Genomic DNA, 21582 nt, shown 5'->3' with positions numbered 1-21582 from the left:
ATTGTGGCCCATCACCGAAACCTCCCTCCCTCCTCCCTCTCCTCCCTCCCACCCAACAATGTCCTTTCTGTTTGCTTGTCGTATCAACTTCAAGGAATTGTAGTTGTTATATCTTCTCCCCCCCACCCGGTTTTTTTTGTGTGTGTGTGTATGTGTGAATTTATTTATTTATTTTTAGCTCCCACCAATAAGTGAGAACATGTGGTATTTCTCTTTCTGTGCCTGACTCGTTTCACTTAATATAATTCTCTTAAGGTCCATCCATGTTGTTGCAAATGGCAGTATTTCATTCGTTTTTATAGCTGAGTCTTTTTGAATGAATGACTTTAACAATTTTCTATTTTAGGGTGTTAAAGGCACAATAATAATAGAAAATCTTGAAAAGACAGAAACTGGAAAAGCACACCCACTGTGGTATGCTGGCTTTCCAAAGGACAGGTAGGGCAGTGCTTGTGCAGCATGGAGACCAATGCTGTTTGTAAGTAAATCAATTATTCCCCCACGGGAAAAGGGTAGTTTATACATCCCTGGCAAATCAGAGACAGGAATATTTATTATAAAAGGAAGAACAGAAGGGCAAGCCTAGAAAAGGTATTTAAAACTGCATAATACTCTGAATCAGTAAATCAAGTATTGTCCAGTCCTCATTAGTACCTAAAACCTTACAGGAACAAAACTGGGGTCTAACATTTCCAGCTCTTCCCTCATGACCATTTTACTGCCTATTAGTTTCATAGACTAATACTTTTTACAGAACACAGTGACCCTTTTGTTTTTCCTCCATGGAAAAGGGGGATGTGTTTCCAGCTGTATCCCAATGGGGAGCATGACTCATCTCACAAGTGTTTCACAAAGAGCAGACAGATGGCACATTCTACCCTGGTGCTTCCAAGGATTGACTCAGCTTTCCACAGAAAGTATATATTATGTTTGGGGAGGTGTAGGGTACAGAAGCCAGGGAGGGAGGCAAAATCAAGGAAATAAACCATATGAAAACAGATAAAATAAGCAGCAAGAGTGAAACTCTTCTTATTTCAGGAAGAACTTCAAGACAAATGCATTTAAAGAGAAATGTGAGTGGCTATCTGCATCCACCCTGTCTCCTATTTGGGATCCATATGCTTCTCACCTGTAGGACTGCAGAATATCAATGATGCCAATATAAAGCAGGAGCCTTTCCCCTTTACTATTCCGGGCAGGAATGCCACCCATACTGGGGAAGACAAAAGGGAAGAGTAAGAAAATCTGTTGGCAAGCAGATAGAGGCTTCTTCTAACCTTGAGTCAAATCAGGATATAAAACTGAGAGCTAAACACAACACTACCTCATTCTTCACAAAATGGGAGAGAGTGAGATCCTTCCTCCAAACCCAAGAACCACTCTGGAGTATGTATTATAACCACATTCTCTCCAAATCTCCTTGCCTACCTCTCCCACCCCAACTCCACCAAAAAGAACCTAAAGCCAGCACAACTCAGCAATTTTGGGAATGTTCCTCCAATTAACTCTGAACTTCCTCAGTACTTTTGTATCTTAATTTATGCCCACTAAGACATTCTTCTTGAAAGTTACGTTATAGGGTACCCTAAAAATGAAACCACCTAAAAGACATTTATGATACTTCAGAAATTATACTTCCTAGATAGATCCATAATAGTAAGAAAGATGCCATCCACAAAGAAGTCTATAATAAATAGTTTTGTTTTGTTTTTGGTGGCTGGCCTGTACAGGGATCAAGGGATCAAACCCTGGACCTTGGTGTTATTATCACCACGCTCTAACCAACTGAACTAACTGGCCAGCCCTAAATTGTTTTTGATAGAGTTCTAACATAATTTGCAGACTTGAGTGTAAGACTCAAGACCAGAGATTAGGACTCTGAGTGTAATTTTTAAAAAATTTTTAATTTTGGATAGCTCTCCTTCCCAGATGTACTATAAACTCCAAAGCTCATTCTATGGTTCTGTAAACAATAACGTTGCTGACTTAACTGCTGAATCAGGGCTAATCCTTCTTCCTAGAAACTGGGTCCCTTCCTCAAGAAAAAAAGTCTGTGAGCCTATGCTCTCTTTCCTGGTGCCTTGACCCCACTCACTGGTCATCAGTCTCCATGGTGCCACCCCTTCGAGCCTCGCCCTGGATGGATTCCATGGCTGTAGAATAGAGAGCCTTTTGGGGGGCTGGTCTGCGAGTGTCGACTGAGTATTGTGTTTCACTGCTTAAGGGCTCACGTTGTGCATGATCTATGTTGTGGATTGACATCAAGAGGCTATAGTCCATTATCTTGAAGCTCTGCAGCACCTAATGGAAGGAAAAAATATGATCTGAGCCTTAAGAGATATAAGAATTTTTTCAGGATCTCACAGCTTTCATGATTGAATCATTTGTGATAGTGAATCTCCAGAGCTAACCACAGGACTATTCTTTGCTCCTCCTATTCCTCGGAAAAAAGTATATTAACTTCCTCTGGTCAGTAGTCTTTATTTACACTTTATTTACATCCCATTAGCTTTCTCTCATTTGAGTAAATAAAAATTACTTTTTCAAGTCTCACTGCTTAGCCCACAAGACCCTCTTCTTTCCTCGTATCTCTTCACTAAAAGAACACTATATTTTGCTTATGGACTTCCCACAGCAGTTGAAGCAATCAGCCTATATTTGCTTATCAATTACTGTCAACTTTTTTTTTTTTTCCTGGAGGCTGGTTGGTATGGGGATATGAATCCATGACCTCAGTGTTATAACGCTGTACTCTAATCAACTGAGTTAACTGGTCAGTCCTTGGAACACTATATTTTGAGAATATATTTTGTGCAGCAAACAATCTATAATGAGGGTCTGGTAAAAGTACACTTTGTGACAGGAGAGATATGCTGTAGGACCTTATACAACCACCTTCAATTCAGTTTAACATTTACTGAATCCCCACCACATGTAGATATTGTGCCTGCTTACAGAGATATAAAGATATTTAAGGGAGTGTTTCTGTCCTTAAGGATATTATAAATTTAGGAAGAGAAACAAATGTAAAATAAATGCAATACAGTCTAATCTGTGTAACAGTAGAAGTCTTTACATGATAGAGTATAGAAGAGGCCAAGAAGTGATATTTAAGTAGGTTTATGATGGATAAATTGGAGAGAAAATAGTCCAAGTAAGTAAAGAAGGAAAGAATATTGCCAAGGGGGCTGGTCTATGGCTCACTCGGGAGGGTGTGGTGCTGATAATACCAAGGCCACGCGTTCGGATCCCATATAGGGATGGCCGGTTAGCTAACTGGCAGAGCGTGGTGCTGCAAACACCAAGTCAAGGGTTAAGATCCCCTTACCGATCATCTTTTTTTTTAAAAAAAAAAAGAATATTGCCAAGGCCTAGAGCATGAAACAGCATGTTATATGTAGGGAACTATAATTTGGTATTGCTGGAACATAAAATGGAAAGGGTAGGTGTGGCAGAAGAGAGGTTAGCAGGGGCAAGACAATGATAGTCAATGTGTCAATATTAAGAAGCCTGGACTGCATCCTATTGTTCTCAACCCCTTATGGGTGGAAAAAGGTATACTCTTATCAGCTCTAGTAGATCACTTTGTCAGTGTAGCTAAACCAAGGGTGTCTAGGTATGTTGGTGGAGTAAGGGATGAAGAGTCTAGGATTGATTCTTGTGAGTGGTTTGAAAAAACCCTCGGCCCTACTGATTGAATAAGTCTCTAGCCTTTGTAGCCAGAGACAAACTAAAATAGGTATTATTCTGGAAGTAGATGTAGGATGAGCAAACAAGGGCAAGGATGGATGATATTATGGACTGAGTAGAGGAAGATGATCCTGCAATAGCAGTTTGAGAAAAAAAGAGATGTAGAAAAATCAGTAGGGAAAGGTGTCACAAAAAACAAAAGATGATATATTAAGAATGTAGAAATAGTCAATTATCAAATGCTGCAGAAAATTCAAGGAAAGACTAAGAAGTACTGTCTATTTAGCATCTAGGTGGGCACTGAGGAAAGCAATTCTATTGAAGTGGTAAGAGCAAAAGCCAGAACATACTGGGTTGAGATAGGATAAGAGATGAGAAAGAAAAAGGAGAAATGGAAGCATTGTTAGTCAAAGGCATTGAAAGAAATCTTCCTAAACTTAAGATAGAAGCGATAAACTTGCTTGTATAGAAACAGAAAACAGCCAGTAGGGGCTGAACCTTGAGGATGGAAAATAAGCAAGTAAGAAAGCAAGAAAAGAAACAAGAGAAAATGGATCTAGAACACAAAAAGGACTGACTTGGACTAACTCACCAAGTTGGAAAGAAAGAGATTAAGGATTTTAAAGTGTGGATATGCTTATAAATTGATAAAGGAGGCAAGCACAAAGAAATGGAACAGGATAGAAAGTTGAGGTAATTTGTCGAGAAACAAAGTTGGGGAGATGAATTAGAAAATGGTTTGAAGAGAGTACCAAAGATTTGAAATCTCTGTTGGGAGCAATAGGAAATGGACTGATGAGCAATACTGAAGGCCCAGGTGGGGCTGGATATCATAAATCTGTAGAGATGCCAGTATACATACTTGAGTGAATTTCTTTTTCCAGAAGCATTTAGTGTCCCAAGATATAAATTTGGATTTGGCAGACAGAACCAAGATCTGAAGAATGATGGTGCTGGTGTGAAAATAGGTAAAAAGTTTGACTAGGAGGCCCAGGCTAGCTAGAGGAGGAAATAAAGCAAAGTGGGGGAGGATAAACAGGGAAAAGGTAAAAATATAAAGTCATGGCAAGGAGCTGATGTAAAAGTTATTTTAAATGAAGTCTGGCACACGGAGAAGGGGACCAGACCCCCCTCCCACAACCAGGCACCCCGTGCCAGCACCTCAGGGCCCGCACTGGGAACTGGGGCATGGAGAAGGGGACCGGACCTACTTCCCATAACCAGGCACACTGCACCAGCGCCTTGGGGTCCGCTTGGGGACCCAGGGTATGGAGAAGGGGACTGGACCCCCCCTTCCACAACCAGGCACCCCCTACCAGCACCCCAGGGCCCACCCGGAGACCTGGGGTATGGAGCTGGGGACTGGACACCCCTCCAACAACCAGGCACCCCATGCCAGCACCTCGGGGCACGCCTAGGGACCAGGTGTATGGAGCTGGGGACTGGATCCCCCCTTCCCACAACCAGGCACACTGCACCAGTGCCTCTCGGCCCGCCCTGGAACCCAGGGCATGCAGAAGGGGACCAGACCCCCCTCCCACAACCAAGCACCCCATGCCAGCGCCTCAGGGCCCACTCAGGGACTGGGTAATGGAACTGGTGATCAGACATTCTCCACAACCAGGCAAACTGCCAGCACCACGGAGTAGTCCAAAAACATCTCTTCCATGTGGGTGGCCCACCTCAACCACAACGATAACTATGGCTGCCGTGAAGGCGGCTAGATGCCACAACCACCACGCAGATGGTTCGCCAGCCACTAGAGTGAGTTGACACAAGGAGAATCACCAGCAGAGATAAAGAAAGGAGGAGGATGTCTCTCCTCACAAAGCCCATTTTATAGTGATGGAAGAGACATCTGCTCTATGATAGTATTGGGGGACCTGATCACGCCTCTCAGCATTGGACAGATCGTTTGGGCAGCAAATCAACAGAGTAACCATTATTCTTTCAGAGAGAGAGAAGAAATCTAGGGTGATTAGAGGGGGGAGGTAAAGGTGGATGGGGAGGGATTGGTCAAGGGGCATAAGGAATAATTACAATTTATAACAATATATACACTAGTAATATTGATTTGATCAACATATATCAATGTTGAACCCCAAAAATATGTATAATCAATTTTTATTCAATAAAAATTAAAAAAAAAACAAGAAGATAGTAAAAAAAAAATGAAGTCTGGGATATATAGAGCTAAAGAACACAGTCCCATCTCCCACAGACTTAATGCCTAAGAACAAGCAATCTGTTTTAGTGATTGAGATATTTGGTGTCTGAGAGAGAGGAAATATAACAAACTCACCAAACAGTCACGCTGCAGGGTCTTACACAGAGCACTGTACATGTCGGCATCCAAAAAAAGACCATCAGGGATGTCTTGTAAAAAGTCCAGGTCTTTAAAGGTTGGGAGAAGCTTCTCTCGCTCTTTTTGGGAAGCCCGCCGTTTGTAGGTTGAGCCCTTAAGGTCATATTTGATATGCATTTTGACTGACCGTGGTAAGAGATTGTTCATCACCACAATTCGAATGTTCTTGCCACCCGCCTGCACACAGTAAAGTCCATAGAATTTAGGCAGCAAAGTCCGAGGGTTCTGGTTGAGGTTCTGAGGGCACAAAAATAAAAAGAAATAAATCAAGTTAGCTGACTTTCAGTGAAACGCAAGGGCAAAAGTTGCCACCTATCCTTCCTTTGTCTCCTACATGGGATTCAGGCACAGTCTGTGTACCCATAAATGCATATTACGTTTGTTCAAAATTTCCCAATGTATCTGTCTTAGTGATGAGATCACTGTCAAGCTGAGCCACATACCCTCCAATACAGTAAATCAGTCAGGACACCAAACAAATGATGGATATATGAAAGTACTTCAGAAACTTCATGGAAAAATAAAATTAAAATATGAATCTTTCCATTAACTTTTTGAAGTACCCTCATATTCCTTCAGAGAGGTTTAAGAGCAGACTATATACCTTTAGCCCTGGGTATAGTATATTACTGGGGGTATAACGGAAAGCAAGGAGAGTTCCCTAACTTCTCCAGAACCTCCAAGAGCACTCAGTCAGAATGAGACTGAATAGAGTATTATCATAAAACCTTTTTTAACCAAAGAGAGGCAAAAGAGATGAAGCAATCCTCATTAGCATAGTGGTGAGAAGGAGGGGGAAAAAAAAGAGATGGTGCGAAAAGCACAGAAACATTCTTAAGACAGAAGTGCTGCTATTGCTTTGCCCCACTGAAGACAGCCTCCCCATCCTTGTCCAGGAGTGGGCATCACAGTGCTCCTCTTCCCCTTACCATGTAGTATCCTGGAAGAAGTTTCTGCAGAAATTCTGCCTCTTTATGCTGGACTGTCTTAATGATGAATTCGTCATCACTGGACACATAGAAGAGGGAACCACTAGCTCCAGAGCTGCAGAGTTCAATCAGTGGCTCACTGCAAAGGGAGCACTGTGACCAAGAGAGAAGAGTAAAAGATTCAGACACCCAGAGCCTGCCCAACACAGAAATCAACAACAGATGCAATTCTGTTTTAAAGAAAAACTAAAGCAAGACTGTGGAGAAAGAGGGCCTTCCTTTGGGAATACCCCTTTGATAATGTAGTCACAGAGTCCTGAGATCCAGAAGCTTACCAAATAATCATCAGGCCGGATGCCAAATAGTTCCCGAAAGTAACGGAAGGCAACAGGTGCATAGGTCTTGAAACGGAAGTCATTGTAGTGATGAGCAGGGGTCAGGTTGCTCCCTTCACTGTGGGGTTAAATAAATGAAGCTTTAACTTCCCAATCCCTGTCATTCAGGGAGTCCACCCTGTGAAGACACTCAGAGTTACCCAAAGGGAGGCTAATATATCCCTCCTGAGAGATATATTAGATGAGTATTAGAGGGATTAGATGAGTCAGTTACTTACTGGGACAAATGCACAACATGGGGAGCAAGACATGGGCACAGGGAATCACACTGCTTCCTACCCAACGCATTAAGTTTTGGGGTTTTTTTTTTGGCATCACTTCACAGGCCAGAGGTTCATGGAAGCATTTAGAGAACAGCATCTGCTCTCCAAACTCTCCAGTCCCACATCACTCTGATTACAACCAGGTTAAGGTTTAGACACATGCCTAAATTAGTCACACCTGAACCCCTGAAATTGCCCTAGGGTTGATTTGAAAAAGCCACATTTTCCAGTACATTCCCCTGAACATTAACCTCTGTACCTGGGGAAGAAGATACTCTCTACCACGTAGAAGTCTTGCATGAGGACATCCCGCTCTGGTTTGGTACTCAGGCTCCCCACAGTGTGAGTAATGCCTAACTGGATGGCACCTTTCAAGGCTGATGAGGTTGTCTAAGGAACAGAAGAGAAATGAGAGGAAAGTTTCTAGTATTAAGTCTGACCATAGCAATAAAAACTCAGGAGGGAGGAGCTACAAGGAACACTTGAAAGTAAATGTTCTTCAGTATTTCATACCAAATTGGGGCAATCCAGTTTCCCCATCTCCGTGCTTTATATTGTAATTAAGCCTGGCAAAGAATAGCAGAGCATAGGTCCGACTGTCTGAGCCAGCCTCAGCTAGACAAAGTGTTCCTTTCTATCAGCCTGCCTAAACAAGATTTCCATATCTGTATTTGGAAGACACACTGTATCGAGAGAACAATCTTGGGTCTCATTCCTAAGGTTCCTGCCTCTAACATATCTGTGGCTCTCCAAACATTTTACTCATCTGATATAAAATGTAACTAAAACTAACCAATATTCTGATTTGATTACCTGGCTACAGAAGCTTTAGTCCTCTAAGGGCCTGACTAGTATCTCAAGGACAACAGAGTGGCAAAAAAGAGCTCCTAATCAAAGAAGAAAGTATGAAAGACTCAAATTATTTCCAAGAGCAGTATTGAGATGTAGAATCATCATACTATGGTCAAAACACGAATACAAGAGTCCCACTTTTACAATCCAAGATTCCAATCCCCATGGGAAAATATTACAGCACCTACATCTGTGCTGTTCAATATAGTAGCTACCATAGCCACACATGGCTATTTAATTAATCTTAATTAACTTAAATTTAAATAAAAACTTCACTTCCTCAGTCTTACTACTCACAGTTTAAATGTGGCTAGAGCTTACCATATTAGATAGCACAGACACAGCAAATTTCAATCACTGTAGAAAATTCTACTGAACAACTTTGCTTTAAATTATTTCATCCCCAATCCCCCACCAGATATTACTTATACTTCTACTTAGTCCTCAGTGGACATTAAAATTATAACTAGTGCCTTAAGTGTTTACCTCCCCAACTAAACACTAGAAAAATCATCTAAACTAGAAAATCAACTAAAGTAGAAAATCATCTTTTTATTTCAATGTATAGGCCATAAAAAGAGCTCAATAAATGTCTGTTGAATTAACACGGGCCTCAGAGCCCAATCCAGAGACAGTCAGGTCCCTGACTGAGAATATAAATCAGTCTACCTGAGAAATATACAAAATATACATGGGCCAGAAACAGCACTCCAAGAAATCTTCATGCTCTATATCAGACAAGGTACAGATGCTAAACGGGAGGTTGAACACTATCCCTTGGGAAGTCTAAGTATCTCCAAATTAGTCCAGAACTGAAGAACTGGAATCACCTCAGGATCCAGGATGCTTCTCTCCTGTTTTCCCTTCACCAGTTCAATTTTCTCTACTTGGCTTTTACTACTACCTTTTTAGTCCATTTGCTATCCAGTGCTTAAAAAAGCAGGTGTTCCAAGCACTACTCACCAGCTGAAATTACGATTTAAAAAAAAGAAAGAAAGAATTAGGGAAAAAAAAAGAGAGAAGCATCCAACCTACTGCCTATCTCTGTATCACCAGATTGGGATCTAGCCTTCACTTCACATACATCTAGCAATGAAGGAAAAACAGAAAAACAGAGACATAGTTCCCTGTGGCAAGGTAAGAATGGCCTTCAGAGCCTAGTTACATGTCTATACCTAATAGGGAAACACAATTTCTTCAGCTCAGTAAAATAAAAACCAACAACAGATTTGTTCAATAAGAACATTCACATTTAAACACACATATGCAGATAAGAGGCAAATTTACCCTTCGTGAAATAAATTCCAAAGTCCAAGTTGTTTGATGGCTATTGTGCAAAGGCTCAGGATACTAAGAAATGGGACAATATGTGGAGAATACATATCAAGAGAACAGTGCTGTCCCTGCTGAGTTCCTTGAATAAGATGAGAGGGTTCCCAGACACACCTTTATATATGCTGTCTCACCCAGACACACCTTTTTATATGTTGTCTCTCCTGAGGAATCAACACTTCTGTGGCCTATTTTCTTGATGGTCATGCCAGAGGCATAATGCACCTAGAAGAAGACGACAAGTCAAGATTAGTGTTTCCCATGTAATACACCAAACAGCTACTGTGATTGTACGTCAAACCAAAACAGTCAACCGCCCTTTCTAGATTGAAAGTATTTTATAAAATCTTCTGAAGACTCGCCCCATGCAAACACACAGCTAAAGTGTTGCTTCCCAATGAATGATCTGGCTAAAAGATCATAGAAAAAAACTCGAAAGGCACATACATATTTCACTTCTGGTCCTTAGAAAGATGACATAGAAAATAAGAATGAGTTATCATTAAAGAAAAGTAGAAACAAGGGAAGTACAGAATAGCAGCCCCAGAAAATAGGATAAGCCTCAGTTCACAAAAGCAGGACAAATTAGAAGTAGAGTTCCACTTCTTTTCACCAGCTTCCTTTCAGAAATTACTACCCCTCAACCCTCAACCCAACTTCAATGATATTTGTGCAAACTGAATTCAACAGCTGAAATGATCTAGCCACTGGCAAATTCAAGTAATTTTATAGTGCAGGAATTAAAAGCCTGAGGCAATAAGATGGCTTCTCTGAGACAGTGGCCTCAGTGCCTTGAAAGAGATTCATGAGAACATGATGACTTTGCTTTCCACTCACATAACCACTGAAATAAGGGAGGAGTACGACCAGTAGAGCAGAGTCTAAGAGGTTATTCCCAACAGCCAAGATGCCAGCTCAACAGACATGAAGGTACTCTTTGTGACATTAATACTCATTAAGTTAATCATCCAGAGGCAAAAAGACTAGTGGAAAGAGGAGGTCAAAAACTTAAGACCTGATACTCAAGTTCTGCTCTTCTAGCCAAGGCCCTCAGTGCCAGAAAACCTTCAGTATATTACCTGACAGATCTTGGAAGATGTTCTGAGAGAAAAGCCTCAAATCCCAGGCCAAAAGGGCCAGCATTCTGAGACTCCTGTCACCAAATCCAGGAGAGAGGCAACAAGTGAAAAAGGGGTTGGAAAGTACTACATGGGAAGAAAGTTAAGCAAACTGAAGACATTCTGCACAGAAAAAAAGAAACTTGGGAAATTAAAAGCATCTATGTGGTTAAAAGCAGTTCTTCATATTCACTGAAGGTGTGTACCAGAAGGCAGTAACAGCAAAATAAGAGAGTGAGCTGTAGTATCAGGCTGTCTGTTTTGAATCCCAGCCTTATTAATCCCACTTATTAAATGTGTGACCTTGGGCAAGTTATAGAACCTCTAATCCTCACTTTCTTCATGTGTAAATCAAGGATAACAACAGTACTTGCCTCACTGGGGTTGTCTGCAGAATTAAATGAGAATATATACAAAGGACACTTAAGTATCTAGACTTTGGTACATTAAAACATGTTCAGTAAATATGAGATAGTGTTGATATTCATAATAAACTACAATAAAAGTAGAGCTGTATAATTTCTAGCCTACCAAAGAGATGTAAGAATTTTGTCTAGCTTCCAAAACATAAGTAGGGAGAAAATAAAGATGTCATAAATATGGCTGTCCAGTGACCTCAGTTTGTTAGAGTGTGGTGCTAATAACATCAAGGTCCAAAGTTCAATCCCTGTACCAGCCAGTCACAAAAAAAAAAAAAAAAAAAAAAAAAAAAAAAAGTCATAAACAGGTATCCTTCTATCCCAGAATTAAAGTTTTAGTAATCACTGCATCTATATGAAACTTACCTCAGATGCCAGGGGTCTCTTGATTCCAGATGGTGCTAAAAAAAATTAAATAAAATATAATCATAAGTGTGTACACACACATAAAATCTCTATCAAGAACACTGAAAGAATCAGGGTTTGAGTCAAACTAAACATGAGGATGAGCTCCTGCCTGTTGCTCAGTGATACCAGATCCTTTTGGACAGCAATTTTAAATGTCTCTTCCTCCTTCTCCTTCATACTCACAGAGGCCTTTACATATTCCATTCTTGTTCTAGCCCCTTTTCATTCTCAAGTGTTCATATTTTCTCTAGGAAATATAACTGTTCTTAACATATTTAACCATCAGAGTCAGAGTATCTCATTTCATGCCACAGTTGAAAGAGAAAAGGCACAAGATACCCAAGATTCACTGGACACACTGGGGTCTGAGTGACAATTTTTTTCTTTTAGAGTTAAAAGGGTAAAAACTTTTAGAACATATCTGTAGTGTTTTACTTCTGTATTAATTATTTCAGAAGAAAGGTAAAGAATTGGTCTATGGAAATGAGGTGGTTAAGAATGAGAAAATACAATGTCAAAATAATGAAAAAGTGCTCAGTGCAGGCAGAAACTGATTCTGCATTCCTACATCCTCATCTTGATTTCTGCTGTAAACTCAACAGGAATTTGTTGATGTTTAAAACTTATGTATTAAATATTTATTCAGTGCAGATGTATAAAATAAGTTTGTGGTTAAACCTCACAAGTATTATTCATGACTTGTACCCATTTAAATTTAGGAAAGACTTCACGAACAAGTGTGTTTAGAAAGTGACTAAAAGACCACATCCAGAAGGCTGGCTGGGTAGCTCAGTTGGTTATAGTGTGGTGTTGTGAACACCAAGGTCAAGGGTTCAGATCCCCATACTAGCAAGCTGCCAAAAAAAAAAGGGGGGGGGGCCATATCCATAAAAAACCAATTCTAAAAGGTTAATCAGCTATATTAAAGAAAATTAAAAAGAGGAGTCCAAATAGGATGGATCTTCAATAATACGAGTTAATATCTGAACAGAAAGACCCCAGTCCACATAAGTATTAATGGTGAGGCAGCAACAGAGATACATGGGATAAAAGACAATTAGGTAGAGTTCTAATTATGATTATTTAAGACAGAAATGATCAAGGGCCCCCGAATTTCAGAAAACTAAGTAACAATAAGCAAAGTAGTACAATTTCCTTCCTCATAGGCAGGGTGGCAAAAAACAGGGAACAGATGGTTTTCACTGCTCTTCTCAAAAAAGGAGGCCAGAGAAATGTCATCTAGCTATTAGGAAGATGTGCCAAACAAAATGACCCAGGAAACTGGAAAAAACAGACCAATTTTCACTGCTCCTTCTCTCCAGAAGAACCCAATAATCTACATTTTTTCTAGGGTGATTAGTCTTCAATCAGTCAACTTCAGCTAGGTGAATGACTAAGTAAATTAGGACCAAAACTGTAAGCTAAAGCTTTCAAGGAACAATATGCCAGGAAATTCAGACATCATTAAAACTGATGACTTACTGCAGAATTTAAGGTGTCCACCAACAAAAATCAAACCACTTAAATCTTACAAACTTTTAGCTGAGTCAAAATGCTGAGCTATTTGAAAATCAGAAGACCTGGGTCCAGACCTAGGTCCATGTTACATCAGGCAAATTGTTCTCCATATTTAACTAACAAGAGGAACCTATAGTAGGTTTAAGTAAAGATTAAATGAGATAAGCTAAATCAAAGTACTTTATGGACTATAAAGGGCTAGACAAGTAAGTTTTTATATGTGATTTCTAATCTAAAAGCAAAGTTGGACCCACAGGAAGGTTTAATGTTCAATTACCTAAACCTTCATGAAACTCTAATTCACATCTCAAAGTACTTGGCTCCTCCCAAACCCCTCACCCACTCTGCCTTCCAACATACTCACATGTATGGGCACACTAGAAACTATAGTATCGGTGTTTCTCAATGAGGAAATCAGTATGATTTCAGTTGAGAAGACAAACATTGATTCTGGACTCCTTGGCCTATTCTCTCCACTCACCCCAGAGGAAGAGGTTTGGAGAACCCCTGGCAGAACCAAGAAGGGGCAGCATCCAGTCCTAGTCTGGCAGTATCACCTAGAAAATAAGCTCCTCTGTATGCAAAAAGTCACTGCGCAAGGATAAACAATGGAGAAGAAAAGGAGCTAAGTGATTTGAAGGCAGAAGAGGGGGTTTGGGGCTTGATTACCTCCTCTTAAGTTCCACTTTGCTACCTTTCCTAGTTTCATCCCACAAACATATAGCTCTAGGGCTGCTACACTCTTGCAAAGTACCTAATGAAGATGATGGGAAGACTTCACTCAATGGAATTTTCGTGTTAAGTGCTTAGCTATGTGCAACTGCAAAGTTGGGATTAATCCCAAGAGCACTATAGCTGAAGCAGGAAGAAATAATACTCAGACCAAGTGACACAGGCAGGAGAATAAGGACACAAGATGTCCTCTCTTCTTTGCTTGAGGTTTTGCCCCCAGGGAACAAATTAGACATCAACTGTACCAAAAAAAGGAAGGGAAGAGAAAGATACCTAGAGAATTTTACCAATGTTGGTGTAACACCAGCTTAGTCCAGAAACCGGATGAAGAGCAATGTAACAGTACAAGGAACCAGATACTATCTGCTAAGGCTTGGCCACTTGGCCCAAGGCTCTGCCAATGAGAAACCGTCTATTGAGGAAGTCCATGAAACTGAAGAGTCACCGGCACTGCACCTGTCCACCTCATAATCTAGCCTTCTCTTCTATAACTACAGGAGGAGGAGAAGGAGCAGGGGGACAAAGAAGGGAGGAGAGAAGGAGAAGGACAAGTGAAAGAAAAAAAAGGAAAAGAAAACCAACTCAGCATGGCAACACTCAGCTTGGTAAGGCCGATAATTTTTAAGGACAGTAAGATTCATCCCTATGGATAAGACCAGAATATTGTTCAACAGAAAAATTGTTTTCTAGCATTTTTGTGAAAAATATTGTAAATATATATTATCATCTTATAATCCATATCCATGATTCATTATCGGGTGGGAAAACTGAGTATAGAGCAGAGTTCCAACATTAGAATGTACTCTTCTTTAGAGGAAAAACTTTGTTCCAAGGATTCAAGGACCTGCCTCTCCACATCTAAGCCAAAGCTCTGAAGGATCATTATTCAGACGTCTACATTATCATCAGTACACACTTGGAAATGTGGTATGTGCTACAAGAGAGGAGAGCACATTACCCAAGGGTGGGTATATAGGCTTGGCTATAAATGCTATAGATAAGGTCCTAAGTCCAGCTTCTCCTCACTTGCTCAATTTTAATACTTTTCAGCTCCAGTTCAATGCTGAATTATTTCTGCTTTTTTCTTGATCACTCAGGTATCTCCACACTCTCCTATTTCTCCTTAATGTTGACTATAACACTAAACTGCAATGCTGATACATTTTCAGAAAGTTTATTTCTCTCTTATGACCAAACAACTTATATTTGTATAACACCTTAAAAGCTTACTAATATATCTCATTTGGCCCTCAAAATAATACTACAGGGAACTATTTTAATTCAGGACTTAAGAGAGTCATATCCACCAAATATAACGTGTGATACTTTGTTTGGAGCTGATTGGGGGGGGGGGAGAACCTGTAAAAAGATATTTCTGAGAGAGGAGCCTTGAGAGGACAAATTAAATAATTATAGTTAATTTTGTAGATGTGACAATGCTACTGTGGTTATAACTCCCCACCGCCACACCCAAAAAAGACTCCTTATCTGTAAAAATACATTCTGAAGTATTTATGGATGAAATCGCATAATATTTTAAAGCAACCTTTAAAATATTCCAGAGGGTGGAGGTAAGGGAATGGGGATATATAGATGCAACAAGACTGGCAAAGTATTGCTGTTGAAGCCAGGTGGATGGATTCATGGAGGTTCGTTATACTATTCTCTCTACTTTGTGTATGTCTATGAGAATTCTGTAATAAAAAGTTAAGGAAAAAAATACTACTGAAGAAAATAAAGCAAGTCTGGATAATCAAGTTTCTTCATTTGAGCTGGCTTCTGACAGGTTTTCTTAGGTAAAAGCAAGCATCAAGGATAAAGGTCTAATACTGAAATTGGTTTTTTTTTTGGCAGCTGGTTGGTATGGGGAGAAATAGTTTTTAAATGACACTAACTTCCCAACTCATGTCCACAGAGTTTGTTTCCTTCGTGACTGTGGGACTCCTACTTCATTAACAGGTCCTGGACCAAGAAGCATTCTAAACAACTAGCTTGTGTTGCTTTATTGGAAGCAAAAAATAAAGCCATAACAGACAAGTCTGCATCAGAAAAAATAATGGTTCAAATAACTTATTTTTTTAACGGGTCAGGTACATCATATGGAGACAACCACGGTAATTTAGAGCCTCAGTGTCTCTGCAGAAAGAACTGAGAGAGCAAGGGTGTACTCACTTTGGGAAATATTTTAAATTATGACTAGGGCATGCTTAGTCTGGCTTAATTCTACAGCTGTTAATGAAAGTTGATTTTTAAATAGATCAAGTTGAAAACTTAGCTCCTTCAGCTACAAATGAAGCTTCTTGCCCATTTTGTAGCTAACAAATCAGTACCCATTTTTATTAGGAAAAATTCATTCAAAAAGGGCCTCTGAGATTTTTAATCTAATCTTTTTTGTATGAATAAGAGCACAGAGGAACAGCGTGGTTAAGAGATGTGTTCAAAATCACAGAGTGAAGGCAGTGATAGAGTCAGAAATGAAACCCACATTCCTAACCCCCAGTTCAACTTTCTTCTAAATCATCTTGTTCTTAATTTCCTGGATACCCTACTGTGTAGCTGCAACAAGAATACCCCAAGGGAACTATAATGTTCTAACAAACTAAATAAAGCTCATATTTGTTAATGGACAACATGAACACATACCTTCTTCCCTTGAAGTATCCCCTTCCCTTGGGATGAGGAAATCTATCTTTCATTTTCACTGATAGAGGACTAAGAGTACAGTCCTCCTCCTTCAGTTTCTCTTAATGAAATTAACAACAACACTCTGCTCCTCTGGCAAAAGTCATGAATGTCACCGGCAAAAAATAGTAGAAAAGCACCTTTCATTTATTTTAGTGAGATTAAATGCCAGTACCCTATAGGAGCAGAAACTGTCTTTTAAGTCTAACATGTGAAAGAGCAGTTTCACAATTCTATAGATGTTAAGGTCCTCACCAGGAGTAAAAAGTATCTTTTTGACTTTGTAATAAGACATCAACAAAAAAAAAAAATGACTTTTTGGCAGCTGTCCAGTACTGGGATCCGAACCCTTGACTTTATCAGCACCATGCTCTCCAAAGTGAGAAAAAAAGCTCCATTCATCTCAGCTTAGAGTTTTTTTTGTTGCATGTGGGACAATGACTTACTTGCTCTAAATAAAAGCATAGGACTGTGATGACTGAATTTGCAATGGACAAAAAGAGAATTTCTGATAGGCACTCAAAAGTTTTTGCTGTTTTAAGAGCTGGCCCGTGGCTCACTTGGGAGAGTATGGTGCTGATAACACCAAGGCCACGGGTTTGGATCCCTATATAGGGATGGCTGGTTAGCTCACTTGGGAGAGCGTGGTGCTGACAACACCAAGTCAAGGGTTAAGATCCCCTTACTGGTCATCTTAAAAAAAAAAAAAAAAAAAGTTTTTGTTGTTTTAGGGATCTTGGAATATACTACAGAATCATTTATAAATCCTTGGCAAAAGTCCACATTTTTAACTTCTAAAATAGTTTCTTAAAGGATGATCAATAATTCCACATACTATGCACAGAGGAGCTAAAAATTTTGTTGCTTTTTTAGGAACAGTAAGGTCAGAAAGGGAAGTTCCTTCCTGTATCATTCTCTCCTTCACCAAGGACTCCTGGTTCAGACAGTATCCATTTAACAACAAAAATTCAATCTAAAGTTGTTAGTTCACACACAGATTTTCAAATTAGTGAAGGGAGCAATAACAGCACAGTGGGTAGGAATGTGGGCTTGGAAATCAGAACACCTAAATTTGCTAGGTTTTCAATACTAAATCCAGCATTTAGGTAACCTTGGGTAGGTTTAAAACTTCTCTAGGCCTTGGTTATCTCGTCTATAAAATATGGAGACAAAACCACGAACCTCATAAAAGGTTGTTATGAGAATTAAATAAGTAGTTTCTATGGTTTAAATGTCTGTCCCCTCCAAAACTCATGTTGAAACTTAATCCCCAGTGTGGCAATACTAAAAGGTATGGCCTTTAAGAGGTGATTGGCTAATGGATTAATCAATTAATGGGTTAATAGATTAATGGGTTATCATGGGAGTGGGACTGGTGGCTTTATAAGAGGAAGAGACACATGAGCTATCACACTCAGCCTCCTTGCCATGTGATGCTCTGTGCAGCCTTGAAACTGCAGAGTCCCCACTAGCAAGAAGGCCCTCACCAGACACGCCCCCTGGACCTTGGACTTCCCAGCCTCCAGAACTGTATGAAAATGGACTTAGACAGTCATGTATAGACTGAGCATATAAATGCTCTATAAGTAGTAGCACTCATTGTGAATTGTGAAACCCCATCTATAGGATGGGAAGGGTTGGGGAAACAACGACAGAAAGGGAAAAGGAAGAGCTGAGACTACTTTACTGAAACAACAGGAACTGAAGTTATATTAAGATTTTAAGGAAACAAAAAGTAGTCAACTGATTTATATTATACTGTGGAATTATGAGAAAAGATACTCCTAAGTTACGATAACATCTTTTTGGAGAGGACAGAGGGATATGGGAGCTACAGCCAAATAATGCTTGCAAGACATCCACAGTCTTCTCAGAAGAAGACCACGCACTACCCACACAAAAAAGTCTGCAATTGTTACAGGGAAGAGGAGCTGGCTGCTAGTTACTGCGAGGAGCTCATGCTTCTTCAGCACATATACACATCAGATCTACCTCTCTTACGGTTGACCCCACAGCACAGAAAGTTGAAACCTAATGAGGAAAAACAAAAGGTTATCACTTACTTCTGGGGCTTATACCTGCTTACAGCAGAATAAGTGTATTAAAAAAAAAAATTCTAAAGTTTAATATTATGAACAGGACCTGGCCCAATCCTCAGCACCATACTGTGAAGTATGAGATGACTTTTTATAATTCTAGGTAAATGTCCAAAAAATGATAGAAGGAGAAGCTCTGGCACAAAAATTCCAAGAGTAGTCACAAATCTTATATCCCAAATCTTATATCCCAAATCATTTGTCTGGAGTGAATTCAGACTGGCAAAATTTTTTAGGTATAAGGTTCCTCTGCATGCAGCTTTTAAAAAAGAATGCATGTACATTTTGTTTAAGTGTATTCCACTCCCTGAGGTCAATGTGGCAATATCCAGCAAAAAGCCTTAAAAATAAATATATACAATTTAGGGCCGGCCGATGGCTCACTTGGGAGAGTGTGGTGCTGACAACACCAAATTAAGGGTTAATGGGGCCGACCCGTGGCTCACTCAGGAGAGTAAGGTGCTGATAACAACAGGGCCATGGGTTTGAATCCTACATAGGGATGGCCAGTTGGCTCAATGGCTGAGCGTGGTGCTGACAACACCAAGCCAAGGGTTGAGATGCCCTTACCAGTCATCCTTTTAAAAAAAAAAAAATTAAGGGTTAAGGGCCGGCCTGTGGCTCACTTGGGAGAGTGCGGTGCTAATAACACCAAGGCCACGGGTTTGGATCCCATATAGGGATGGCCGGTTAGCTCACTGGGTGAGCGTGGTGCTGACAACACCAAGTCAAGGGTTAAGATCCCTTTACCGGTCATCTTTTAAAAAAAAAAAAAAAAATAGGGTTAAGATCCCCTTACCGGTCATCTTTTAAAAAATAAATAAATAAATAAATATGTACAATTTGATCCAGAGGTGGTAATTTATCCTAAGGAAATAATTAGTCAAGTGCAAAGGATGTATGAATAAGGATGTTTTTGGCAGCATTATATATAATAACCGTAATTGCATAGATAGTAAAATTGGAAAAAACCTAAACAAACAAGAGGGGATTAGTGATATAAAGCATGGTGCACTCATAGAATAGAACACTGGGCTGGCCAGTTAGCTTAGTTGGTTAGAGCACAGCCTTATAATACCAAGGTCAAGGGTTCAGATTCCTGTACCAGCCAGCCACCAAAAAAAAAAAAATATAATAATAATAATAATAATAAAATGGAATACTATATAACCTTATTTTTATGTATATTTATGGATAAGACATCACAATAAATTGTTGGGTGGAAAAAGGTAAAAAACATTTATATACTATAATTTTTTGTAAAACATTTATCTATAAATTTACAAGTACTTATAGAAAAGATCCAAAAGATCATATACAAAAATGTTAAAATATGACCATCTCTAGATTGTGGAATTAGGTTGACTTTGTAACTGATTTTATTTTGCCTTAACTAGATAAACTTTCTATAACAAATATTTTTAATGTATATATTACATAATTTAATGGTTGAATAAAAGGGATACACAGGGATAGCTATATTGTTATTTTCTTTGCTTTATAACCCATTTTCCCCAGTAAACCACTACTAAACAGTCTCACACATACAAACCACCATCACTCCCCACACACACTAATTACAATCAAGCTCATTACAATCACATTAAGGAAAAATGTGAAAAGAAAATGCCTGGAATGCTACTGACAATCTCAAGCTAAAAATAAGCATGATTCCTATATATATACCTTCTTTCTCAACTGCATATTACTTTGAGCTGCCTCTACAACCTGAAACAAACCTATTAGCACATATGATAAGAGGTTCTCTCTGAAAAAGGGAACCATATTCCTCAAAGTATCAATGGTCTCCTATAAAACATGGATACCCAATTTCAGCATATCTCCTGTATGCCAACTTGAAAAGTATAAAAGATCTGATCTCTAAATTATGAAAATAAGCTGGGAAATCATTAATGTCTCAAAAATAATTTCAGAACAGATGAACCAGTCAAGTCAAATGCCAAAGTAGAAACCATCCCGTCAATTCTTGTTAAAATACAAAGTTGAATCATCACACCATGTCACAGAAAAGTTTTCTGACTAACTCTACCAGTCTTAAGGAAGCATTCCATTTTGGTCCTTGGCCCCACCCTAAATTATGCTTTGTGGTGAAAAAGGTACCAGAGGGGCTGGTTTCTAGTCACTTGGCAAAACACTACTGCGATTCTCTATAAATTTGCTTGTTATTACTGAGCAACTGGAGACTAAGATTGACTACTGAGAAGAAAGAGAAAATGTGAAGGAAGAAAGAAAAAAAATCAATATAATTCTGAGAAGTGTGAAAAAGGCAAATTTCAAGAGGGAAAAATAAGCTGGCCTTAAAAGAGGAGATAATTTAAACAAAGGTATTTTCAGATAGCAAATACCTCTGAAATTAGTTCTTCCCCCCTCCTCCCCCAGCATGTGGAACAAAACAAGAGTTGACCTTCATAGAAGAGCCTCTCCCTGCAATTTCAGGGCAGAAGCATTTCCGTAAGAGATTAAATGACATCATCTACCATGAGAAACTAACAGGCAGTGTGTGACTGACTTCAATGTTTGAAGTACACATATAATTTGGGGATGCTAGAGGTTGGTAGGATGTGCATTCCTCAGACAACTGGAGTTTTGCCTGAACAGGTCATAGTGAAGCAATCTCAGAGACTCAATTTAATGACCTACCAACACTACTACATAATGTATCAATAATTTCCACATAGAGCACAAAGAGATAAGCAGGCTTTTTGGAAGCAAAATGCTAACTCTTAGGGGTTCTTAAATGGTAAGACTGAGAACCAAATATT

At 39.5% G+C, this 21582-nt stretch overlaps 1 protein-coding gene across 2 annotated transcripts in view; it reads right to left on the bottom strand.

The window, feature by feature from the left end:
* Nucleotides 1-21582, bottom strand: part of PIP5K1A (phosphatidylinositol-4-phosphate 5-kinase type 1 alpha) — a 35828-nt gene that overhangs the window by 5756 nt on the left and 8490 nt on the right. Inside the window, exons 2-10 of one of the 2 annotated variants that reach the window (XM_063103606.1) lie at nt 18696-18734; nt 11730-11764; nt 9971-10051; nt 7902-8032; nt 7320-7437; nt 6985-7137; nt 5993-6292; nt 2096-2301; nt 1130-1213 (exon numbers count right to left, since the gene is read on the bottom strand). In XM_063103606.1, coding sequence (XP_062959676.1) covers nt 1130-1213; nt 2096-2301; nt 5993-6292; nt 6985-7137; nt 7320-7437; nt 7902-8032; nt 9971-10051; nt 11730-11764; nt 18696-18734 — 1147 coding nt within the window. The remainder of the gene's footprint in view (nt 1-1129; nt 1214-2095; nt 2302-5992; nt 6293-6984; nt 7138-7319; nt 7438-7901; nt 8033-9970; nt 10052-11729; nt 11765-18695; nt 18735-21582) is intronic. The other variant, XM_063103607.1, reaches the window with a different exon arrangement.

This window comes from Cynocephalus volans, chromosome 8, assembly GCF_027409185.1.
Source record: "Cynocephalus volans isolate mCynVol1 chromosome 8, mCynVol1.pri, whole genome shotgun sequence".
Taxonomy (NCBI): domain Eukaryota; kingdom Metazoa; phylum Chordata; class Mammalia; order Dermoptera; family Cynocephalidae; genus Cynocephalus; species Cynocephalus volans.
This window is presented reverse-complemented; position numbering and strand designations above follow the sequence as displayed.